We start from the raw sequence: 27048 nt of genomic DNA on the forward strand, positions 1-27048 counted from the left end.
AAATTAAATCATGAAGAGCCGCCAGCAGAAAGAGAAATCTAGTTGTTCCGGGTGTTTAATTAGTAGTTGGCTGCGGCCTGTTTGAGCGGGTTGCTGCGATACCAAGCGCGCGCGCCTTGCCCGCCATCAAGCTTGACGTCATTGGTTAGTGAATGCGCGTCATCGCTGGTCCAGCGCAGACGCTGGTTTGTGAATGGTCATCTGAAGTGTCAGTCAGAGTGACATCATTGCGCCCGCCTTCGGTTGTTGACGAGTGGAGTGTGTTTGTCTGGGAAACTAAGTAAGGTGTTTGAGAGTTTGTTTACGTTGGAAAAATTAAACAGTCGCTGGAAGATCTCAACCTTGCGGTTTGTTTTATATACAGTTTAAGTGCTTACCTCGGGGCAATGGTAAGATTTTTTAAAAAATTCCTGATTGAGTTGATAATTTGTTGAGTAATTCACTGAATGACTGGTTTTCCTCCACTTGTCCGTAAGGAAGGATTTCTTGACTCTAGTAAATAGTCCCACTACTTGTTCTAGGTGTAATTGATCCTTAAGTCTGCAACTGCAAGTTTAGGTCAAGCAGATTCAAAGTCAAAATTTAGCCAATTTTAATGGGCTTTAAAAATCTGGATTTTACTTTAAAGGGAAATGAATCATACTGTCAGTTAGAGTATTTACAAATCCCAGGATATTGGATATTATTAACTTTGTCCAAACCCCAACCCAGATCAAACAGACATGTCAAATATCCGCTTCTGTCGATTGATACCTTGCTTTTTAGCGAGTGAGGCTACAGCAACCATGTGCAGTGAGCCCCAGCTCCAAAGCTCTCAAATGCTCTAATCATTTTGCATAATGTTTCTCTCTTTCAACTTCAGAAAAGCAGCTTTTGCAGACCAGAATTGATGTAAGACATTCTGCTGAATTATTCATGTAACAGATTATAATCGTTTTATTCGACTATTAATCTGGACTATGTGGTAGTTTGTGAATTTGTAATTACTTTTTAAAAACGTGGAAATAAATTGTTTATTGATTTTAAAAAGCTAACTATTTCATTAATATTGTTTTGGGAAGAAAATCTGCCCCTGCTACCTGGTCTGGCCTATATGTCTCTCCAAACTGCCCTCTGAAATATTCTATCAAGTCACTCAGTTGTTTCAAATCACTAGAAAGCAAAACAAGAATAAACTATACTCTGCATTGATTCAGAGCACCATAAAGGCATACCTAGCCCAATTGATTCTGCAAAGTTCTCCTCGCCAACATCTGGGTGCTGGTGCCAACATTGGGAGAGTTGACCCATAGATCAATCATACAAACATGTGACACAGTCATACTCACAGAACAGCCAATCTTCAACCAATTTGATTCAATCTACACTACATAGAAACAGGAGTAGGCCATTCAGTGCCTCTCAAGCCATTCCATTATTCAATTAGGACATGACCCATCTTTGTTCAGTAACCGTTAATATCTTTGCCTAACAACAATCTATCAGACTCTGTTATGAAATGTTCAATTGATCTAGACCCAACAGCTTTTTGGGGGAGAATGTTCCAGATCTCCCTTTGTGTGAAGATGTGCTTTCTGACATCATCCCTGAATGGCCGAATTCTAACTCTAATTTCAATTTCATGAAACAATTGAGTGAACCGGACACAACAAAGGCTTCGTGGCCCCAGCTACATTTCAGCTATTGTGCTGAAGACCTGTGTTCCAGGGCTAGCTGCACCACTATTTAAACTGTTCAGTACAGCTACAATACTGGAATCTACCTGACAATACAGAAAATTACCCAGATATGTCCTGTGCAAAACAAAAAAGCAGGATAAAGCCAACCTAGTTAATTGTTGCCCTATCAATCTATGTTCACTGATCAGAAAAGCAATTGAGGGAGTCATCAACAATGCTTTCAAGTAGCTTGTATTCACCAATAACCTGCTCACTTAGGCCAGAACCACTTGGCTCCAGATCTTGGACAATCATTGACTTGAGCTGAATTCCAGACATTAGGTGAGAGTGGCTGCCCTTGACATTAAGTTAGTATTTGAGTGAGTGTGCCACCAAGGAGCCCTAGTAAAACTGAAGTCAGTGGGGATTGGGGAAAATTTTCAAATGGCTGGAGTCATACCTAGTACAAAAGACGATGGTTGTGATTGTTAGAGGCCAGGATACTCCTGGAATGGTTCGTCAGGCTAATGTCCTTGCCCAACTATTTCCTGCTGTTCATGATGATCTTACCCCTATCATAAGGTCAGAAATGGGACTGATGTTACACTACTCACCACTTCATCTGATAATGAAGTAATCCATCCCTACATGCAGCAAGACATGCCCAACATCGAGCTTGCATATAATGGCCAATAACACTCATACCACGCAAGTGCAGACAATGACCATTTCCAACAAGAAAAAAGCTAAACATCTTCCCATGACATTCATAGCTCTTACCATTGCCAAGTCTGCCAGGTGGCTGGGGTGTGGGTGCAAGTGGTGGGGGGTGGGTGTGGGGAATCTCTATATCATTTGGGACAAAACAATCACTTCACCTATTAGTCTAAACATTCACCATTGACATACCATGGATGCACTTACCAAAGCTTCTTCGGCAGCATCTCACAAACCCACAAACTCCAGCACTCAGAAGGACATGAGAAGCACGTGCACAAGAACACTGTAGCCTTTTAAATTTCGGCATCCTGGCTTGGACTTACTACCTTACTTCATTGTCGCTGGATCAAAATCCTAGAACTGTCTACCTAACAGCAGTATTGTGGGAGCACCATTATTAGAAGGACTGCATTAATTCAATAAGGCCCATCATCACTTTGTCAAGGTGAACTTTGAATGGTCAATAAATGTCAGCCTTGCCAGTGGTACTTGCATCCCAAGAATGATTAACAAAAAACCCTCAAATTTTAACTGTTGCAGTACTTATAGTCTTCTGGAGGATAGAGTTCCAAATTTCCACTACCTTTATGTGAAGATGTTGAAGATTTTTAGCTCTCTTTCCTCTAGGGTAATCAGAAGTAAGATCAATCAAGACTTTAAAAGTTTCTAACAATTGATTTTATTAACGATAGGGCTGCACACAACCTTAAGTCAGTAATACAATTCAGTTCAATAGTCAAGTCCTTCTCTTCAAAAGACTAAAGGGTTAATTCTTGATTGACATCTTTTCTGGTGTCCTGCTCCTTTCAGGTTAGAATGGCTGCTGTCAAAAATAAGCTGCCTATCCATGAGCTTTTAATGTTTACTGATTTTTGCACATGGTCACCTAAATCTCTTTGCTCTCCACAGTTTCTTGTTTCTCATCATTGGAAGAAAAATTTCTGATTTGTCTTGCTTGGATCCAAAGTGGATCTACACTTCCCCATATTGATTTCCATTTGCCACAGTTTTGGCCCTTCTGCCTATGCCTCTTTGTGACTTCCTGCTTCCATTGACACAACTTATTGTTTCACCTAACCTACTGCCTTCTGCAAATTAGGATATACGACTCTTTATTCTTTTTTCCACCTTGGTGAGGCCACAGCTGGAGTACCGCGTGCAGCTCTGGTCGCCACATTATAGGAAGGATGTGATTGCGCTGGAGGGGGTACAGAAGAGATTCACCAGGATGTTGCCTGGGATGAAATATTTAAGTTATGAAGAGAGGTGGATAGATTTGGGTTGTTTTCGTTGGAGCAGAGAAGACTGAGGGGCGACCTGATCGAGGTGTACAAGATTCTGAGGGGCATGGACTGGGTGGATAGGGAGCAGCTGTTCCCCTTAGTTGAAGGGTCAGTCACGAGGGGACACAAGTTCAAGGTAAGGGGCAGGAGGTTTAGGGGGATGTGAGAAAAAACCTTTTTACCCAGAGGGTGGTGACGGTCTGGAATGCGCTGCCTGGGAGGGTGGTGGAGGCGGGTTGCCTCACATCCTTTAAAAAGTACCTGGATGAGCGCTTGGCACGTCATAACAGGCTATGGGCCAAGTGCTGGTAAATGGGATTAGGTAGGTAGGTCAGGTTTTTCTCACGTGTCGGTGCAGACTCGATGGGCCGAAAGGCCTCTTCTGCACTCTGTGATTCTGTGAAAAGCTGAAGGTCCAGTATTGATCCCAGAAGAACACCACCCATCACACTTCATCAATCAGACTATGTTCCCTTTACAGACATATGAGTTAGGAGAAGACGACCATTTGGCCTCTCAAGCCTGCTCCGCCATTTGATAAGATCATGGCTGATCTGATTGTGGCCTCAACTTTCCTCTCTACCTCCTATACCCTTAGATTCTTGGTTGACAAGGGAGTCAGTGTAACTCAGCCTTAAAATGATTCAATGACCCTGTCTCCTTTGTTCTCTGGGAAGAGAATTCCACAGACTAATTATCCCTACTCCCTGTCTCATACCTCCCAATCGATTTCCAATCCAAAAGCAAAATACTGCGTATGCTGGAAATCTGAAATTAAAAATAAATGGCTGGAAATGTTCAGCAGGTCAGGCAGCATCTGTGGAGAGAAACAGAGTTAATGTTTCAGGTTGATGTCCTTTTATCAGAACTTTCAATTTCCAATCCATGTTGCAAGTGTTTTGTGTGGAACATTATCAATTGCCTCTTTGGAAGACCATATAGATAATGTTCTTAGACACTCCTTATCCACCATGTCAGTATCCCCAACAAAATCAACTGGATTAGTCAGCCATGATTAACCTTCACAAATCATGATGACTCTCTGACCAATCCATTCTTATCCAATTATTGCTCAGTCACGCTCCTAATGACAGATTTCAGTAACGTTCTCATAACTGACTGTTGCTACCTGTTTTCTCTCTCACTCCCTTCTTAAATAACGAGTATTCCAATCTAACAGCACAATTCTTGAATCAAGAGAGCTTTGGAAAATTATGGCAATGCACCTATTTTAGTAGGCTCGGTTGGAAATCATCTGGTCTGGAAATTTGTCTAATTATTTTTCCATTTTTTTGCTTGTATTGAATCTAATTTGTTCCTCCTCTTAATTTGCTTTCCTCGTATCACTAGTATTGTATCATCTTCCTCTACTGTGAAAATTTATTTAGCAAGTCCGTTGTTTCTTTCTTGCCAATTACTGTATAACCCACTACTGTCTTTAATGGACCCACATTCCCCTTTGCCACTCTTTTTTCTCCAGTATATAGATTAAGTTATATAAACAATGATATGGATTTATTGTTTTGTTTGATATCCCTTTCAAGTCTTTTATTCTCTGAGCAAGCGTCTTGAATTTCAATCTCTGTCTGCTTTAAACAAAATGTTAGTGGTCCCTAACCGGATCTTACCAAAAACTTGGTCTAGCATCATGACAGAGTGTATAAATTCTCTTTGATAGTATTTTGAAGAAGGATAATTGAGGTTATGGGGAGCAAGTAAGAGATGTAAAGGATTCATTTTAACTCTCAACATTTTAGGGCAATTGAAGATAAGTATCAACCAAGATTACTTTTTTAACTAATGGTTTTCTTAACAATAAAATACAAGTTTAATAGATATTCATACAACTTTTAAGTCTGTAGTCTTTTTTATTCATTCATGGGATGTGGGCAATGCTGGCAAGACCAACTTGCTCATCCCTAATTGTCCTTGAGAAGGTGGTAGGCTTCTTGAACCCCTATGTCTTGAAGGTACTTCCACAGGGTTGTTAGGTAGGGAGTTCTAGGATTTTGACCCAGAGATAATGATGGAACAGCAATATATTTCCAAATCAGGGTGGTGTGCGACTTGCAGGGAAATTGTAGGTGTTGATGTTCTCATACATCCACTGTTCTTGTTCTAGATGGCAGAGGTCATGAATTTGTAAGATGCTATTGAGAAAGCTGAGTTGCTGCGGTGCATCTTGTAGATGATATACACTGCAGCCATGGTGCACCAGTGATAGAGGGAATGAATGTTTGAGGTGGTGGATGGGACTGCAAATCAGGTGGGCTGCTTTGTCCCGAATGGTGTTGAGCTTGTTGAGTGTTGGATCTGTACTCATCCAGGCAAGTGGAAAGTATTGCAAGAGTCCTGACTTGTGCTTTATAGATGTTGGAAAGTTTTTGACAGGTCAGGAGGTGAGTTTGCTCTCTGCATGCAGAATACCCAGCCTCTGACCTGCTCTCAAGAGTCATATAGGTCTACAGCACAGAAAAAGGCCCTTCGGCCCATCAAGTCTGCTCCAGTCAAACAAATACCTAACTGTTCTAATCCCATTTTCTAGCACTAGGCCCATAGCCTTGTAAGCCATGGCATCGCAAGTGCACATCCAAATACTTCTTAAATGTTATGAGGGTTTTTGCCTCTACCACCCTTTCAAGCAGTGAGTTCTAGATTACCACCACCCTCTGGGTGAACAAATTCTTCCTCACATCCCCTATAAACCTCCTGTCCCTTACTTTAAATCTATGCCCCCTGGTTATTGATCCCTCCACCAAGGGGAAAAGTTCCTTCCTGTCTACACCCCTCATTATTTTATACACCTCAATCATGTCCCCCCTCAATCTCCTCTGCTCCAGGGAAAATAACCCCGGTCTATCCAATCTCCCCTCATAACTAAAACTCTCCAGCCTAGGCAATGTCCTGGCAAATCTCCTCTGCACTCTCTCTAGTGCAATCACATGCTTCCTATAATGCAGATTCCAGAACTGCACGCAATACTCTAACTGTGGCCTAAGCAGCATTTTATACAGTTCTAGCATAACCTCCCTGGTCTTATATTCTACGCCTCAGCTAATAAAGGCAAGTATCCCATATGCCTTCTTAAGCTGTCCCGCTACCTTAAGGGACCGGTGGACATGCACACCAAGGTCCCTCTGATCCTCGGTACTTCCCAGGGTCCCATCATTCATTGTGTATTCCCGTGCCTTGTTTGTCCTGCCCAAGTGCATCATTTCACATTTATCCGGCTTAAATTCCATTTGCCACAAATCAGCCCATCTGACCAGCCCGTCTATATCCTCCTGTAATCTAAGGCTATCCTCCTCACTATTTACCACCCCACCAATTTTCATGTCATCCGCGAACTTACTGATCAACCCTCCTATATTCAAGTCTAAATCGTTTATATATACCACAAACAGCAAGGGACCCAACACCAATCCCTGTGGAACCCCACTGGACATAGGCATCCAGTCACAAAAATACTCGACCATCACCTTCTGCTTCCTGCCACTCAGCCAATCCTGGATCCAGTTTGCCAAATTGCCTTGGATCCCATGGGCTCTTACTTTCATTATCAGTCTCCCATACGGGACCTTATTAAAAGCCTTGCTGAAGTCCAAGTAGACTACGTCAAGTGCATGATGGCAAAGGGCATCTTGTAGCCATAGTATTTGTATGACTGGTGCAGTTACATTTCTGGTCAGTGGTAACCCTGCGACATTAGTCCATTAAATGTCTTGGGGATGTGCTGAGACTCTTGTTTCCTACCACTTGGGCGGTGTGAATGTTACTTGTCACAAGCCTGAATGTTGTCCAGGTCTTGCTGCATGCAGGCAAAATCTGCTTCATTATCTGTAGAGTTACAAATGGAAGTGATGGCTGTGCAATCATCAGTGAACATCTCCATTTCTGTCCTTGCAAGGGAAGGAAGGTCATTGATGAAGTAGCAGAAGATGGTTGGGCCTAGGACTCTGTCCTGAGGAGCTCCTGCAGCAATGTCCTGGGGCTGAGATGATTGGCCTCCAATAACTACAACCACCATCCCAGCGGGCCCTGCTGACATGGGAAAAAAGCCATTGGAAGTGGGAAGTGGTCCTTAATTGGCCACTTAAGTGGCTCAGTTGGGTTCCTGGCAGGTGGCACCTCTGCCAACTTTCTTGCCTATGCAAAATGGCATGACAGTGGAAGACTTTGGCACACACCACCTGGCGTGAATTTAATAGACAGAGCTCATTAATGCAGCTTCTAGGCTTTTGTCCAACAATTGGGAGTAGTACATTGACTTCATTGGAATGATGGCTGACAATGTTGTCTCTCACAACAAGACATGCTAGATCCATCCCAGCTCTCCATTCAGATCCTGGTTAGATGTTGCTTGCCCTTTGCCATCATTGCCTTGTTGGAGCTGTTCACTATTGGTTGAGCTTGCTTTCTTCTGGCCTGGTATGGTTTATTCCAATTAATTGAGCTTGTGCTCCATTATGCTGAGACCTGGTGTTTTTATCCAAGTTACACACCATTTTAGAAGATAACAAATGAACAGTACTCAAGGAAGTAAAGCACACACAGTCATCAAGAACACTCCCACACTTTTTGCCTTGCTCAAAACCTATGCTTATGCTGTGCAAATGTGCATTGAGATCATGCACCAAATGACAGTGTCTATTTATTGTTTTTTATTTCCTAATCAAAAACGTAGTTAGGCAATTTAGATTCCCAATTAACGACATGTAGCTCATAGCTAATGTATTGAACAATACAAACAGGACTCAGTTGTGCATTTTGCTTGCTTTAGTTTCAGAGTTTATTCCAAATTTGCTTTTGAAGTAAAATTGATATTTTTCATTGAAGTACAGCATTAGGATGGGGGAGCCAATATAGAATTTGAAATTGATTCAGATATATAACTTAGGGATACAATGGGCAAAACTTTCTGCTCCCATCAGCAGCGGGAATCGTTGCAGGTGGGGGCATTAAATTTGGAGCGATGGAAAAAGTCAGTTTTCCGACGACGGAAAATTAGTTTGGGATTTCGTTTTCCTGACTTTGATGGTTGTTTAAAGGCGGGTCGAGTCTCCTGCTGATCTGTCGGGAACCACATTTGCATTCATTTCCATCTCATGAACGCTTATTAAAAGGCCAACTCATTGGAATTACATTACCCCTCGAAATTAATTGCCCCGCTAGCAGATAATTAGAGCGGTCTATTTCGCGACTGTACATTAGTGGCATGCACCTGGCGAGCTTCAGTTCATCAACAGCTTCAAGATACATAGAGGCTGCTTTCGCCTACCATTAAAAGCATCGCTGGGAGATTTTGGGTGCTTGTATCACAGGCAGCTCTAAGGCTAGTCAAGGGAAGCAGGCTTACGGGGAAATGTAAGTGGGTCGTCCGGGGAAGCTGGGTGGGGTGTTCAGGTAAGGTGGGTGGGATATCTGGGAAGGGGGAAAGTCTCTTAGAGGGCGGGGTCAGTGGCATTGACAGTGGGATCCTTGGGGGAGAACTCAGCGTACAGGTGGGAGAAGGGAACAGTCACAGTCAGAGGAGGTAGTGGCATGAGGTAGGGTGGCAGGTCCAGAGTGTGAGTCTGGCCGGTGAAGATATCATCAGCTGGGCCACAGAGAGGGACAAGACAGGTGGCTTGGATAACGGAAGGGGGCAGGGTCAGGGTGGGTATGAAGACGGTAATGGGTGTCAGCTCTAAGGGGAGGAATGGCATGTGGAGGTGGATGTTTATAGGGCCCAGGGTAACGGGGGGAGATTCAAGGGTGACAGAAGGGCGATGAATGGTGATATTGGATGGGTCTATGGTGATGGATGGAAGTTGATGGGTGATGTGGTATAAGGTGTTGGAACATGTCTGCAACATTATGTGCACCATTCTATCATGGTTGCACTTGACAACACAGTTGCTCTGTACGTGTGAATCCTTGGAAATGGGAGGAGGGTCTTTTCGGGTGGGTGGAGTTCAAGGTCAACACAAGTGGCCGCTAAAGGGTCACCCTAATAACTATGAGGCAGCTGGATGTCAAAGATGCTCAGTTGTGTTCTCCTCTCTATGTTGAAGGCCACATTGCAGCAGGTTTGTTCCTGACTCGTGTCTCATAATATCGAGATCCCAGCAAAGAGTGGAGCTGCTCTTCATTCTGTGCCATTTGCCATTGGCTGCAGTCAGAGGCAGGGATGAAGTGAGGGAGGGAGGTGGATGCCTCCAAGGGACATAGCTGGTAGAGAGCAGCCAACTCATGACTCAGTTATGACCACTCACCCAGGAGGATGGAGATTTCTGACAAGGGATCATGTGGTTGGTCTTCGATGCTGCCGAGGCAAAGGTCTCTCTATAGAGTTTCAAGGATAGTGGAGACAAGTGGTAAAGTGTCCACTTGAGAATTCTTGCATATGGTTGTCATTACCCTCGTTAAAGAGCAATGTCTCTATACGCATTCATGTATGAACGGAAGGAACACCTTCTGGTCCTCCAGGATGTCTTTTACACCTGGAAGGGGTGGAGTGGGGACGCCATGTCTAGACAGAGGCCAGGTGAAGGGCTTGGCACTTGCCTGCTGGCTTGGAGATGGAGGGAAGCATGTAAAGGACATGCACATTAAATTTATCACTTCAATTTGTTCATAAGCCACTAGGGTGTCGATGATGCAGGCTGTAGGCAACCCTGCCTTGTTAATGGCTCTCATCCAGATGAGGAGATGGAGGGCTAGGAGGAGCAAGGGCCTGAGCAGCAAGAGGCAGCAGGGCCTCTATAAGGTCAAGAGACTGGCGAGCATGGACCACTGCAATGGCGAGCATTGGTCCAACCATAGGTGTATTGTTGGCTGTGCTCTTGTCTAGAGATGAGCAAAAATCAATGCCGGAGGCGCCCTTGTATGTTTCGGAATGTGGTTGCTCACATTTGCGAGCTTCTCCAGTGCAGGTTGCGGACGCAAGGACTCTGGAGGAATAACATGGAGTTCCTGCCCTGCAGTGAGTGAATGTCTGTCCGGGTGCCCTTTAAATATGGTGCAAGGACCTTCGACCCCATGAGATTAAGCCAGGGTGTGTGACTTCCTGCCTACTTTGCCACGAGATTTGCCAAGTTCCTCGCTGATGCATAATTAATAAGCTGAAAAGCGGAAGATTGCGCATGTTCACCCACCCTGCCACCCATCGGGAATCTTGCCGAATTTTCCGCCTGCCACTGGACTTAGTCTCCAGAATGGAAAATTCTGCCCATTCATAGCAAAAGAATTATGATTGAAGAGAACACCAACTAAAGAATATGGTACATGATGAGCATTGTAGAGATGGCAAACTATAGTTGTTAGCAGAGTTTTGAGATAATTGGGACTATTTCAACTGGAACAGTTAAGACTAAGAGAAAATTTAATATTTATTTTTAAAATTATGAAGAACTTAAATAGAATGAATAGTGAAGCATGATTTCCTTTGAGGAGTTCGTTACGAAGGCTCATCAATTTAAAACAATTATTGAGCAGAAGGAGAGATGTTAGAAGAAATGTTTTTACACAGCAGTTGTTGGGACATGGAATGCTTTGCGCTCAGGGAATGTTTTAAGAGTGGATACATATTTAGATTTGAGAAAATGTGAAGCTTTGGGGAGAAGCCAGGGAAAAATAATTAGTTTTGGACTGCTCTAGGAAAGAGCTGGCAGAGACCTATGGACTGAATGGCCTCCTTCTGTGCTATAAACCCCTGTGGTTCTATTGAACAGGGTGGAAGTAAGTGTTGTTTGCACCAATATTAGTAACCATTTAAATGTATATGTCAAATCACCAAGTTATTTTTAATCCTTTAGGCATCAAGCTTCAGGAAAAGTGGCATTGGATCTTCACAGCGCAAAAAACCTGGGCCAAGACCTGATCTAACAGAGGAACAAAAGCAAGAAATCCGGGAGGCTTTTGATTTGTTTGATACTGATGGTTCTGGAACTATTGATGTAAAGGAAATCAAGGTGTTTTTAAATAATACCAACATCAATGTTATACTACATTTTATCTTTTAAATTTCAATTCTTAGAGGTAGAATTAGAAGACTATTTGCAGTTCTTAGGAAAATCCATTCAAACAACAGTCCGAAACTTAAGTTTGTATAGAAAGAGAATTGCATTTATAGTGCGTCTTACTGCATCTCAAAATGATTTGCAGTAAATACATTACCAGTAGGCAAATGATGTAGCCATTTTACAACAAGATGCCACAAACAGCAATGGAATCAATGATCAGTGGTCTGTTTGTTTGGCAGTGATAATGAAGGGCCAAATCTTACCTAAACACATAAGACCATCCTGCTCCTCATGGAATAGTCCTATGGGATTTTTAAGATCCACTATTCTCTGAAGGGACAGACAGTGTTTTGATAATTCAGCCTCTCAATATTGCAGAGTCATTTGAGATTGTATGCTCAATTCCTGGAGTTAGTCTTTGACCCAAAATCTCCTTGAACCACACTGATATGTATAATTGGTGTATTTTAATATAATTTCTAATATCTGTATAGATTATAATATTTTTTAAATCAAACAATTCAGATCTTTTTTTAAGTTTTAAAATTTTATAAAAGAATTTAATCTGAATATTCACTCATGTTTTACAACCCTCATGGCTACATTAGGTCAATGCTACAAATGTGGCTAATTTCACACTGCGGCCTGTAAATTTAACACAAAACAGACTTTGGCTGTGATTACTTCTATTTTTTTTAAATAAATTAATAGATGCAGGGTGGTACTTGCAAGGTAAAGTATTCAGCTCACCTTCTCAGTAGCAGAAGCCTAAACACCTCTCCCTGCAGATACATATTTTGACTGCTGTTCTCTCACAGTGAAGATCGATTGATCATCTTTCCCTACAGTACAACAATTATTATACTTCAAAAGTACATCATTTTGTATAAAGTGCTTTGGGACACCTGAGATTGTGAAAGGTGCTATGTAAATACACGTTTATTCTACTTTTCTGCCTTTTGGTACTTCGGATGGTAAAGGAAGATGCCCAAGCTAGGGAAACTCAGTACTGGTTATTGAGCCAAGGTTGACATTACTACCTTGGGTGTCTCCTGTTCAGCATCCAAAACTGTAAAGTATGCAAATATGTAGGATGCTGATGTTTCTGTACTAAATAGAAACTAAATTGCTTCTATGTTGAAAGTGGAGGCATGAAATGCTTATATCCATATTGTCCTTCTCCTTTTAAAATCATATTTCTATCTTCCTTTATTTAAATTGCATCCATATTGTAAAGTTGAATGGAATGACATGTTAACACTTTTTTTAGGTTGCCATGCGTGCATTGGGGTTTGAACCTAAAAAGGAAGAAATAAGAAAGATGATTTCAGACATTGACAAGGAAGGATCTGGTAGCATTGATTTCAATGACTTCCTAGCTATGATGACTCAGAAAATGGTGAGATGTCATTTACATGTGCATAAAAACCAAGAATTGCCTTTGAAATATTAGTGTTAATGAAAAGATAATCAAGGATCTGATAAAACCACTTGTTTTATCCCAGAGTGAGAAAGACTCCAAGGAAGAAATTTTGAAAGCCTTTCGGTTGTTTGACGATGATGGCACCGGCAAGATATCATTCAAGAACCTTAAGAGAGTTGCTAAAGAACTGGGCGAAAATCTAACTGATGAAGAGCTACAGGTGGTTCTTTTTGTGTGTGTTTTTTCCTCTGGATAGGAAAGTTGTACTTCTAATAATTTCTTATATGCAGTATGTAAGACAGTATCAAGTCTGGAAACTCTTGGTTTTTAAAAACAACATAATTTCAGATTTTTTCTCTTTATTCTTTCATGGGATGCGGGCGTTGTTGGTGTTGTAATATGGGTTCTTTAGATGTTTCAATGATGAGATCTTGAGACTTGTATATTTAAACAGGAACCCTTTATTCTTAAACTTTGTTTACAGATCCCAGATTACCGTCATGCATGGTGCTGTTACCTTTATGCAGGCTGGTTCCAGAATGTTCTCTCTAAACTGTTCTCTCAGTTTATTACCATGTGACTCTGTGCATCATACTGTGGGCGGTGCTATCCTCCAGTCCCACGTTAACCCTTGCTCTGCCGAGCACCTATACATTATACTGGCATGCGGGCACATCATACAACATTCCCCTTTCTTCTCCAAAGAAAGCTTTCCAATGGAGTGTAACTATTAGTAATACAATCTTTACTTGCTATCCCAGTTCTCCCTGACTTTATAAATTCAGACGGTCTTGAGGCTTGACAGTCTTCCACATCTCAGTCTGTCATGTTTGGACGAATGGTAGTGCTACTCTGTTTCTGGTACTTGGTTATCTCCATTTGATTCTTTTTTACCTGTGCGTCACTCGGGGGTCTTGCAGTAAACTTCTACTCCTGGTGATTCCTCAACTTCTAAGGCTGTAGCGAAGTTTCTTCAATTCTTTCTTCAATTTTTCTTCTTAGGTGCATATCTGTCTAGTTTTGTTTTTAGGTTCTCATACCTTGGGATACAGTTCTGGGTTCATCGTTTAAAATGCCACCTTTCATATCACCACTGATGTGATATCTTTGAGGAATTCCCACCGCTGCCAACCACCTTGTAATATGGGTTCATTAGATGTCTCAATGATGAGCTCTTGAGACTAGTATATTTAAACATGAACCCTTCATTATTAACCTTTAACTATTTGCAGATCCCAGGTTACTGTCATACATGGTGCTGTTACGTCCATGTAGGCTGGTTCCAATTACCATTTGATTCTTGGGTGGTGCTATCCTCCAGTCCCATGTTAACCTTTGCTCTGCCGAGCTTTACATTACAGTGGCATGCAGGCACATCATCAAACAGTTGTAAAAACCAACATTTGTTGCCCATCCATAATTGCCACTGAACTTAACATTTCAGAGGACAATTAAGAGTCAACCACGTTTCTATAGGTCTGGAGTCATCTGTAGGCCAGACTGTGGTAAGGACGTCAGATTTCCTCCTCGAAGGACATTCATGAACCAGATGGGTCTCTACCACAATAGATGAGACTATCTTTATATTTCAGATTCATTAATTGAATTTAAGCTCCACGGCAACTAGTGGAATTTATGTCGCTAGAGCATGAGCCTTGGACTGGGCCTGGGCCTCTGGATTACTAGTTCAGTGGCATTACCACTATGCCACCATCTCCCCCAGCAATAGGGCATGCTGGCTGATGGCCACCAATTGGCTGGAGGAATTACCTATTAACTTATGAATAATGAGATATAGCACATCCATGAACCTAAATATGACATTTTTCTCTTTTTGCTCAATTTACTCATCAATTTCTTTCACTTTCTTACAAGTTCTCTTCCCTTTTCCTCTCTATTTTCAGTCTGCCTTTGCTTGTTCTTTCCTTGTGCAGTCTCTCCCTTGGTGTCTCTCTCTCTCTCTAGCATGCTTTCCACAATTTCATTCCTTCGCTCTTGTTTTCTTTTTTTTCTTTCTCACATTCTCTCTTTCCCTTTCCTCACTCTGTTTCTCTCCCATGTCTCTCTCCTGTTAATTTTCTTTCCCCCATTCTTTCCCCATTTTTCATTACCTCTCTCATTCACTCTTTTGTTGTCTCTTTTTTTTGGCTTGCCTTTTTCTTTCATCCTTCCCCTATTTATCTAACACTGTTCTTTTTCTTGCCATTGTTTTCCCAATGATCTGCTTTGCTTGCTCTAACTATGTCACTTCTCCCTTATTTTTGTCACCCCCTTTCCTTTTACCATATGTCCATCAGTTTCTGTTTTTACCCTGAACTCACTCTTTTTCTCTCTTAGTGCTTGTTTTTGCTGTTTCTCCTCTCACGCTCATTTGTCTTTGAATCACTCTTTCTTGTTATGCATATTATGTTGTAGAAGATGAGCAATGAGTGCTCTGGGGTGACTGCTTCTTGCACCACTGCAACTCCTGCAATTGCATTAGTCATTAATAGGTGGCAACATTTACTTTCTTTAATTCCCCCCACCTGTGTACCGCGCCCGCCCCCCCGCAACCACTCTGCTGCTTACCCATTCCCTAATCATTGTTTGTTTTAGTTAGCTACTGGTAAGTTAAAGTTCACTCTTCGGGGAATTGTGGTTGTAACCCACATCCTGTCGTTTTATGCACAGCGCATCAACGTACTGCACCACGATTCCACTTTAGCTTTGCATTTTGTATTCACTTTTTCAAAATCATCAATTCCATAAAATCATAGAATAGTGCAGCATAGAGAAAGGTAATTTAGCCCATCTAGTCTGTGCTGGCTGTTTCTAAGAGCAATCCAGTTGATCCCATTCCCTTGCTCTTTTCCCATATCACTACAACTTTTATTTTCCTTCAAATATTTATCCAATTCATTTTTGAAGGCTAGTATTGAATCTGTGTCCACCACCCTATCATACAGTGCATTCCAATCCTAATCCCTCTTTTAATAAATTAAATTTTTTCTCATGTAGCCTCTTTTTACTGCCAAGTACCTTAAATTTCTGACCTGATTATTGATGCTTTAGCTATCAGAAACTCTTTCATTTTATTTATTCGATGTAAATCCTTCATTATTTTAAACACCTTTAAAAAATCTCTTCTCAATCTTCTCCGCTCTAAAGAGAACAGCAGCTTCTATCCATCTAATTGCAGTCCCTCATCCTTAGAACTATTTTACTAAATCGTTTCTGTAAAGCAGCCTGGTGCCCAGGTTTGGACACAGTCCTGCAGCTGGGGCTAATCTAATATTTTCCTGGCTTTTGTACTTTTTTCCTCTATTTTTAAAGCCCAGAATTCTAGCTGCTTTGCTAGCTGCTTTGTTAACCTGCCCTGCCACCTTCAAAGATTTGGGCACAAGCACCCTTAAGTCCTGCTCCTCTTGCACCCTGGTGTTTATGTTCACTGGGAACTTCTTGTAAGTGATGCTGAAGGGTTCCTGGAATATGTATCCAGAAGGTAGGTAGTGAGCAATTGAGGAAAAGAAGTGAGTCTCTGAAATCAGAGTGGAAACTAGAGGTAATATAGAAATCTCTTAAGAATGTTGAACTGATAAGCAAGTAGGCAGTGGCGATAACTTAAAGGAAACCAACCATGAGCAATACCATGGTACCTCCGGGCAAGTGGTTACTGAGGGAGGGAGCAAATATGAAATGCAAAATCACTAGCAATTGATTCCATAGTGAGGAGCATAGACAGGTAATTATTTTACCACAGTGCAGAGTCCCTTTTTGTGTGTTGAGCTTCAAGTTGCGGTGCAAGGAATGTAATGGAGCAAGTACAAACTATTTTGGAGAGGGAAGGGAAAACAGCAAGAAGTTCATGTTCATAATGGAGCCATTTAGGAAGGAATAGATTTGTGGTCCTGGCAAGGCTAATAATCTCAGGATTACTCTCTGTTTCATGTATTAATCAGTATGGGAATAGTAAAGTAATGAATACATGCATGGCTGGAGAAATGGCTCAAATTTCTGGACATTGGTACTGGTTCTGCGACAGGAGTAATATGTACAGGACAGATATGCTTCACCTGAACAATGTTGCTAACTCTGGTGGAGGTAGTCCTAGAGATCTGATCATGTGACATCTGAAAATGTTATTATATTTATCTCCTGAAGATCAGGTCCCCTGTAGTTGAGTGTCTTTGTTCATTATTTTGCACCACTAGCTGTTATGTGTAAAGGTCCAAGAACTAGGAGACCACCCCAAAGCAGGTGAACAAAGGAAACTGAGTAGGCAGGAAGAGGATAAACTGAAGGTTGGGGGAGAGATTCCCGGAGGGGGAACCAGAAGTGGAGGAACTCTGATTCCATCAGTAACCAGCAGTAACTCACCAAAATTCACTGATAACTATTACTGATACTCAGATTCTCCTCATTGCCAATAATGATACAATAATTCACTGATACAACACTAGCATCTACCCAACAATGTGAAAATTGCCCAGATATATGCTGTGAACAAAAAGCAGGACAGATCCAACTGGATAATTACTGCTCCATCAGCCTCCCCTCAATCATCAGCAAAGTAATGGAAGGCGTCATCAACAGTGCTATCAAGCAGCACTTGCACAGCAATAACTGTTCACTGATGCTCAGTTTGGATCCCGCCAGGGCCAATCGGCTTCTGATCTCATTACAGCCTTGGTTCAAACATGGACAAAAGAGCTGAATTCCAGAACTGAGGTGAGAGTGACTGCCCTTGACACCAAGGCAGCATTTGACCGAGTATGGCATCAAGGAACCCTAGTGAAACTAAAGTCAGTGGGAATTGGGGAAAACTCTCCAAACCTAGCACAGAGATGGTTGTGATTGTTGGAGGCCAACGATTTCAGTTCCAGGAAATGACTACTGAGTTCTGCCAGCTTCAGCTGCTTCAGTAATGACCTTCCCTCCATCATAAGGTCAGAGCAGGCATGCTCTTTGATGATTGCACAATGTTTAGTACCATTCGTGTCTCCTCAGATACTGAAGCAGTTCATGTCCATATGCAACAAGACCTGGACAACAATTAGGCTTGGGCTGATAAGTGGCAAGTAACATTCACGCCACACAAGTGCCATGCGATGACCATCTCCAACAAGAGTGAATTTATTCATCTCCCCTTGACATTACCATCTCTGAATCCTCCTGAGGATTACGTTGGCCAGAAATGGAACTGGACCAGCTGTGGCTACAAGAGTAGGGTCACAGGCTGGGAATTCTGAGGTGAGTAACTCATCTCCTGACTCCCCGAGGCCTGTCCACCATCTATAAGGCACTAGACAGGGGTGTCATGGAATATTTTCTACTTGCCTGGATGTGTGTGGCTCCAACAGCACTCAAGATGCTTGACATCATCCAGGACAGAGCAGCCTGCTTGATCAGAACCCCATCCACCGACCTAAACATTCACTCCTTCCACCACCAATGCACAGTGGCAGCAGTGTGTACTGTCTACAAGATGCACTTCAGCAACTCACTAAGGCTCCTTCGACAGCACCTATTTTTTTTTTAAACTCTTGTTTTGACTTGGACTCTGAAAGTGATAACTCTGAGCTGGGAGCCTTTGAGTCAATTTGTACTTGAACTTCACACGTCAAAATCAACTGGCATGGACCGAATCTGAACTAAACCAGGAGATTGCACAAAGAGCAGTAGTTGAGTATCGCTGAAAAAAGACATGCTGTTGAAGCTTTTTGTCTTGCATTCATCAGGACAATCGCAAGAACACCAGTGTCAGGGGAAGCAACAACTTTATACTATATGAGAAGAGAGTGCTGATTGGTTGGCAAGTGGATGCTCGGTAGAGGTGTTGCCATGGAGAATGCAACAATTAATGGTGACTGACAGTTAATTGCCAAGCATTGTTTGAAATTTAAACCAGGCAGCTTGACTCTGATTGGTCAGGGTATTAACCTGAGGAATGAACCAGCGAATGGCGATCATTTATTTTGTTTAGCTGAAACAGGAGCAATGTGTGTACATGTTCTTTCTGTTTGCAGAGAGCAGGGCCTTGTATTAATATATGTAGCTTCCAGTACACACAAATGTGCCACACTGCGAGCCTGATTGACAACCTTAAATTGGTTGTCTGTAATTTTTTAGCACACTGAGGATTATTAAGCAAATATTGTCCAATCACAGAATCACATCTCATGTTGGACACTTTTGAGTTTTGCAAGCATGGGCTGGTTGGATACGGTATGTACCTTGCCTGTTGTGAACAGCGGAAGGGACATGCTGTTTGATACAATCCATCAGTTTTTGGGACATACTGCCTACATACCTAGCATCACACTGGCACTCAAATTCATACACCACATTACTCATTTGTGTGATAGGCAGAACATCTTTTTGGCTTGATGGCTACATCCTGTTAGTGATGAATACCACTCATGTTGCTACTGCATAGTAGCAGCGTGAAACAGCTAGCTTCACCTGTTGCTGAAATTTTTGAGATATCTTGCCTTTCCAGGGCAATAGGCTCGGGTGTTTGGGGAACTTCTCACAGGTCATATTACTATAAACTCAGCTCAGGACCAGCATTTCTGAACTATCCCTTGGGTTTGGACTTAGTGAAGAAGAATTTTCTTGGAATGATAGAAATTGCAGAATAAGCGGAGGCCATTTGGCCCTTGGTGTCTATGCAGATGTTGGTGCTTTCTCCTTTACTCCAATTCCCCCTAATGCCTTTATATTCTTTCTTTTAAATACTTACACATTCCCTTTTAAATGCTGTTCTAATTTCTCCCTCAATAGCACTTGTGGTGAAGCGTCTCATGGTCTAATTAATGACCCTCAGTGTAAAATCCTTCTTTCGCCTTGGTTCTTCCAGTGAGAATCCTCTGTTTTTGTTCCACATTTGTCCACCAGTAGAAACCATTTTTCAGGTTTTACCCAAGTAAAATCTCCAGGTTTTTGGGTGCTCCTCTCTGTGTCGCTCTCACTCACCATGTTGTTATTATTGCTGCTGCTGAATTATCATTCCTCAGCCTCCCTCTTTTTAACTTTACACATCCATCCCCACCACTTCAAGCTCCCCTTCACCAGCCTCCCCCCAGACATCCAGCCTCCAGAAACCTAGGGTCGGCTCTCAATGGTGGGGGTGAAAGCACGTTGTTGGTGCTTTCTCTACGGCAACAACCGGTGTCGCCAAAGAGTGGGGGGGGCACTGCTGCAATAACAACTATAAAATGCTAAAAACAGCGCATTTATGTAACTCCTTTCATGACCTTATGACATCTCAAAGTGCTTCACAGCCAATGAAGTACTATAGTCACTGTCATATGTAGGAAATGCAACACAGCAAATACTCTGTTATTTTTAGGAATTAGTAAATGGATAAATATTGATCAGAACACCAGTGGAACTACTCTGTTCTTCTTCAAATTTGTGCAATGGTATCTTTTACATCCACCCATAAGAGCCTGGTTTTAACATTTCTTCAGAGGAACAGCACCTCTAGTAGTGCAGCACTGTACTAAAGTATCAGTCTAGGTTCTATGCTCAAGTCCCTGGAGTGAGGCTGGAACACCCAACCTTCTTGCTGAGAGTTGGGAGAGCTACCACAAGGGCAGAGGATTTAAAAACCAACGGCATTGGGAGAGAGCAAATAAGATGAGGGAGTGGAAAGTAAACAGAAACTTTGAAAAATACAAAACAGGTAAATAATGAAGAATGATTTTTAAGGGGGAGGAATTAAAAAGGGTATGTTTGCCAAAAACAGAAGCAGGTGTAAGTCTTACGCATTGAAGCCTTTAAAATAAAATTAATTAGCTAATGCCACAGCTTGCTATGGGCATGGGGTATGATGTAATGACATTAAGAGGCATGACTTAGAATATGGTAGGACTGGAAACTGAACATTCCTAGTTACAAAATATTCAAGAGGAATAGAGTAAGGAAAAATGGAAGGATAGCAGTATTGATCAAAGATCCCATTACAGCACCAGAATGTAAGGATCATAAGTAATGGTGAAAATGACTGGATCTGTTTGATTAGACTTTAAGGAATAAGATGGAAACAAATACTCTATTGGTAGTTTATCATAGACTGCTGAACAGTACTGCTATTTATTTAATACTGCTGAACTCGTGAAAGACGTGGAGGAAGAAATATATGGATAAATAAGAGAAAAATGCAGAAATAAGAAAGCAGTAATAATGGATCGATAATTATCCAAAGATAGATTGGGGTAAAAGGTAATGCATTTAGGAAAAGAGATAAGACATTTCGACTATAAGGTAAACTTTGCAAGAACAGTGGTGGGACCACCTACTGCAATTTTTCAATATTCATTGGCTGTGAGTAAGGCCTCAGCAGCTATACAGACATCATAAAATTTACCCCTTTGTTTCCAGGGCTGCTTTCTAGATCAGTATGACTTAGTCTAGCAACAAAAGAGACACAGCTGAATCTAATTCTAGGATGTGAATTGGGAAAGCAAATAATTACATCGAATTTTACAGTACAAAACAGACCATTTGACCCAACAAGTCTAAGCCAGTGTTTATGCTCCATACAAGCCTCTTCCCACCTTACTTCATCTCACCCTATTAAATAATGAATGGATAGAAGAAAAATTAGGGAACAGTGACCATAGTATAATTATGATTGTTGGGAAAATTGAAAAGAGGGAACTGATGAAGATAGATGTTGTTGACTGGATAAAAGTCAATTTCAACAACATAAAAAGGGAACTAGACCAGATAAATTTAAAAGAAAATTTGCAACATAAGTCAGTGAACACACATTAGGAAATGTTCCAATGGGAAATGATTAGGTGTAAACTAGGTAATATTCCCAAAAGAAGTAAAGGAGGTTCAGCAAAAGCTGGGCCAGAATCTTCTGTTTGCGTGCGGGGGCTTGCCAATGCATAAAATGACACGTGGTGATGTCGGGCATGTGTCCTGATATCACTGCGCGCCATTCTGATCTTCAGTTCGGCGCGCGCACACCAGAGTTGGCTGCGCACCCGCCGAACTATCAAAAGCCTATTAAGGCCGTTAATAATCTAATTGAAGTAATTGTCAGGGCTGCCTCTCCAACCTTAAGGTTGGTGGACAGGCGAAGAGCCCAGGCGGCCTTCGCATTTTTCATGGAACCTCATCCATGGGTGGGATGAGGTTTCATGAAGGGTTTATTGATTCAATAAAATGTTTCAAGAAAATTCTTAACATGTCCCAGCTCATGTGACAATGTCACATGAGAGGACATGTCTGAATTATTTATTCTTTTTTAAAATTTTTGATAATGAAATTAATCTCCCTGGGGCAGCTCCGTGCCTCAGGGAGATTTCTGCGCTCTTTTGCGCGCATGCACTAAAGAGCGCAGTACCCGACTCTCCCTCCTGCCCCTTGCCCCACACAGGTAGCGCTGAGCGCTCCCAGGTGTGCGTTGCGCTGGGCGGGCCTTAATTGGCCCACCCACGTAAAAGGGCAACACGCAGCCGATCACAGGCGGTGATCGGCCCCGCTCCCAACCGGCCCACCCAACGGGGAGAAAATTCTCCCCCTGGAGTCCCTTGTATAAACTTGGAAATTTAAATGGAACTGCATAAAAGGGATATGACAAGTGTAAGGTTAATAATGTGAAAGAGTAAATCAAAACTGGTGTGTCAGATATAGAAGGGAAACAACAAAACTATTTAGAAAAAAGGAGTTTGCTGAAATATTAGAAGAAAACATAGGGCAAGATTTTTCAGATGGTGAGGTTTCCCGCCCCACCACTCGAAGAGTCAACAGGGAATACATCCCGGCCGATCATGGCAGCCTGCAGCCATTTAACGCTCCAAGGCACATTAATTGTTTGAAGACAGGGCTTCCACCCCTCACTCAGCAGAAGTCCCACCTTAGAGAGATTGGCTGGCACCTCAGTGGTCCCAGTGGCAACAGTGGCCAGGACTGGGACTATGAGAAGTTCCCAGATTCTAAGTCCTGGAGACCAGGACCAGGTAAGTGTGAGGTGGGGCTCAGGGTGGGGAGGGGAGTTGAGGCCAAGGGTGTGTTGATATTAATGGAGAGGCCTGAGGGAAGGGAGCACCTGTGGGTGGGGGAGAGGGTAGGGAATGGGAATGGAGAGGCACCCAATGTGGAAAGGGAGCCCTTGAGGGAGACATTTCCCCCGACTTCCTGCCCAAGGCCCGAGCAGGGTGACCTGCCAGGTTTCCCACCTCCCCTGAATCCCTCAAGCCAGCCTCAAAATTGAGACTGGGTGGGAAGCGGCCCTATAGTGCCACCACCACCCCCCAGTAACCCCAGTAAAAGTGCAGACAGGTAAGTGGGAAGGCCACCCAGGAAATTTTACAGGTCCCCCAATGCCTGGCAACCTGCAAGCGGGTGACAGTAAAATTCTGTCCATAAACACATATATGTAAAGAGTAATTAATGAAAGAATGGTCCTGATTAGTGATGAAAATGCATTTCTCATGTAGAAACAAGGGATAGTGGTAATATTAAATGGACCTTCCCTCAGGCCTCTCCATTAATATCAACACACCCTTGGCCTCAACTCCCCTCCCCACCCTGAGCCCCACCTCACACTTACCTGGTCCTGGTCTCCAGGACTTAGAATCTGGGAACTTCTCATAGTCCCAGTCCTGGCCACTGTTGCCACTGGGACCACTGAGGTGCCAGCCAATCTCTCTAAGGTGGGACTTCTGCTGAGTGAGGGGTGGAAGCCCTGTCTTCAAACAATTAATGTGCCTTGGAGCGTTAAATGGCTGCAGGCTGCCATGATCGGCCGGGATGTATTCCCTGTTGACTCTTCGAGTGGTGGGGCGGGAAACCTCACCATCTGAAAAATCTTGCCCTATGTTTTCTTCTAATATTTCAGCAAACTCCTTTTTTCTAATTATACATCAGAGCCATTGAAAGTTTGAATTCTTAACATATGTGTTCTCGTTTTTGTCCTATAATTTTTTTTTCATGCAGCCTCCTTGCAAAGGGGCACTGTTGCTGCCTTTCCAAAGGAGAAAGCAACATCCCCTTTGGCAACTCTTACAGTACAGTGGCATGAAAAATAAGGGAATCCCATTCCACAAACAGTGGTATCGTTATAGGTTTTAGCATGTGATTATTTGTTTTCTCCCTGAGCCTTGTTCCCTGTCTTTTTCTCTGTCCCTCCAGTATCTTTCTCTCCTATCTCTCTCTAGCTGTTGTAACATTTAAGAAGTATTTAGATATTCAGTTGCGTTGCCATAGCCTGCATGGGGGCCAAGCGCTGGAAAATGGGATTAGTGTAGTCGGAACTTTGTTGACCAGTGTGGACATGATGGACCAAATGGCCTCCTGCGCTGTAAACGTCAATGAGTTTAGAGCATTCATTCTCCTTCTCCACCACCAGACACCTGCCACCTCCCCCCTCCCCCCAACCCACTTGGTAAAATACTCTCCTCACAGTTTTCACAGAATTCAAACCTTCCTTACCCATCATTTCTGTACCTTTCATTCTTTCATCTGGTGTGTTTGCATTTGCAATCCCCTATTTCTATTTATCTCAACCCTATCGCCCCATTCCTTAGCACTCCCAGAGACCTGTATCTGATCTGCTCCCAAACTTTACCATCCGCCTTGCTTTGCCCTCAGGCATCTGACATACTACTTCCAGTCCTCCCTTTCTCCACTATCCTCTCCCACTGCCCTGGGCTTCACTCCCAGTATTGTCATTCCCACCAAACCCTTTCCTGGTGTTCCTAGTATCCACCATTGCTATTCCAGTGCTCCTACACTCAAAACCAGCCTCCTGATGTAACCATAGTGCTGTATTGCCATCCCTGCAAATACTGCTACACATCTATCTACTTGTCTACAACCTGGAACATCTTCCTGTGCTTTTTTTTAAAGTAAGACATAAAATGTTATACATATATAAACAGAATAATGAGCACTAACTTAACATATGGGAACTATTGTGCCATTTGTACCCCAAATTACTGTTATAATTAGCTATACTATAATAAAAATGTAATCACCATAATTGGTGATTGGGGCCCAACCTTGCCAATAAATTAATAGTGTGCAAATGATGTGCCACAGGCCCGATTTTAATTCTGTGTGATGAATGGGTTTTGAGTCAGTTAAAATTGAACCCAACATTGTTGATGTGCAAATAGATCAGCAAATTCAGGGGATTAAGAGATACACTGTGAATTGCGAATTTCTAGAACTTGCTGATTAATTAACACCTCTCCACCATTTGCTTTGCGCTAACAAAATCTTGCCTTTAACCTCTCTGGTTTTAAGATCTTGCTGTACTAACACAATCATTTCCTATTAAACCTGCTGCAGAAAGTTGGGGATGTAATTTAATAGCATAAGTACCTTTACAGCAATATGATAATTGATAATGCAATCCCAATCAATTTCTCTAATCCAGAAAGGGAACATTTTAAACTATTCAATATCACCCCTGCATGCAGTCAATTGCTGTTAGAGATTTCAAAAAATATACATTTTTTTTCTTTGTGCTTTTCTCTCTTAATCCAATCTTTCTTTCCCCCTTTATTTCTCTTTCTGTACCTGATTTGACTCTATTCAACCCACTGTAATTCGCCCTCCTTCTCCCTTGTTCCCATGTTTCCTTCTTAATCCTTAAATCTCATTGTTTGGGGGAAACACTTAGTCCCATCATTTACCCAGATCCCAGATGGCCTGTTGCTCTTGCATGCCTTTATGAGCTTACACTTCCAGCAAGTTACAGCACAAAATAAATTTGAGCTGAGGTAAAGTCTAATGCTGTGAGATAATATGCCATGAGATCCTCAATCCAGCAAAATCTAGCCCATCATGTTACCTCCCATAAAGCAACAAATCCTCACATTTACTGTAAGTAAAGCCACTGACAATCTGCTAGTATGTGTCTTTACTGTTCTGGAAAGAGTTTTTTAAATATACTTTTCAAATAGGTTTACAGTTTCATGATCATATAGGAAGAAGTGCCACTTCAAATAATATGTTTAAAGATTTATTTTCCATTCATAAACAGGAAATGATCGATGAAGCTGACCGTGATGGTGATGGTGAGATAAATGAACAAGAATTTTTGCGGATCATGAAAAAAACAAGCCTCTATTAATTCTATATTGTCGTACAGTCCCAAAGCAGTACTAGTTGTGACTTGTTTTTATTTAAGTAATAAAGAATGAAGAAAATCTGTTGAGTTTTGGTATATTTGAATTCAATATCAGTTATTTTTTTTTTAAAAACCAGAAAATACAAATTCAAGCAACTGGCGCACATTCCCCTTCATAACTATCAATAATTTACTCATTTTCATGAAAGCGATCTATAAATTATATTTCTGCTGAATCTTGAATTCCCTGTTGTTCCAAGTGGCATTGTGTAATTCAGTTTCTATAGTATTTTGAAGTAGCAGTTATCATTACCTTTACAGTAACATTCCCGATCATTATATTCCGCTTTCTCTTTATAAAATCTGCCTTCAAGTGCTACAGAAGCACAATTAAGATCTATTGCAGTACACAGTCAACTGGTAGTGTATTTTTTTTTAAAAGTGCAAAGCAAATGTGTTAAAACTGTGTGATACTCTTTTATGTCAAATATGAGTTTGAAATGTTTGTGAATATTTGAAGTGACCATCTTACCAATTGTACCGTTCAAATCACTCAAGCTTGTTATTTTACATCTTTATTAAACTTTGTCCATGGGTTAGTCTAATTTTTCTTTTATAAGTGGACCACAGGCCCTACATTCAGTATTTCATTTGGTGTCTGGTGGAATCACTAGGTAATGGGGAACTGTCAGTTGGAGTAAATTTAAGCTGTGGAATCATTTTTACCCACAAAGCTGTTTCTATTTTACGTTTTGAATTCTGAAAAGTAATCAACTTTAATTGGTGTTGATTTTTGGGAAAAATTATTAACCCAGCTTTAATGGCACAGATGACAAATTGTGACTTGAAAGTCTAGCAAATGCTAATAAAATTGTGTTCACTGTAT

The 27048-nt window shown here is 41.9% G+C and overlaps 1 protein-coding gene across 1 annotated transcript; it reads left to right on the top strand.

Moving 5' to 3' along the window:
- Positions 1 to 79: 79 nt before the first annotated feature.
- Positions 80 to 26285, top strand: cetn4 (centrin 4). Its single transcript, XM_078539890.1, has 5 exons — positions 80 to 389; positions 11458 to 11613; positions 12935 to 13063; positions 13170 to 13307; positions 26076 to 26285. Exons 1-5 carry the CDS (start codon positions 387 to 389, stop codon positions 26163 to 26165), a joined length of 516 nt encoding a protein of 171 aa, XP_078396016.1. The 5' UTR covers positions 80 to 386; the 3' UTR covers positions 26166 to 26285.
- Positions 26286 to 27048: the final 763 nt, after the last annotated feature.

This window comes from Cetorhinus maximus, chromosome 1 (assembly GCF_964194155.1).
Source record: "Cetorhinus maximus chromosome 1, sCetMax3.hap1.1, whole genome shotgun sequence".
NCBI lineage: Eukaryota > Metazoa > Chordata > Chondrichthyes > Lamniformes > Cetorhinidae > Cetorhinus > Cetorhinus maximus.

What these genes read in the sequence shown, in the direction of transcription:
- cetn4 (XM_078539890.1), top strand. An exon ending in TTGATGTAAAGGAAATCAAG is followed by an intron (nt 11,614 to 12,934) that starts GTGTTTTTAAAT and finishes CACTTTTTTTAG; the next exon opens with GTTGCCATGCGTGCATTGGG. An exon ending in TAACTGATGAAGAGCTACAG is followed by an intron (nt 13,308 to 26,075) that starts GTGGTTCTTTTT and finishes ATTCATAAACAG; the next exon opens with GAAATGATCGATGAAGCTGA.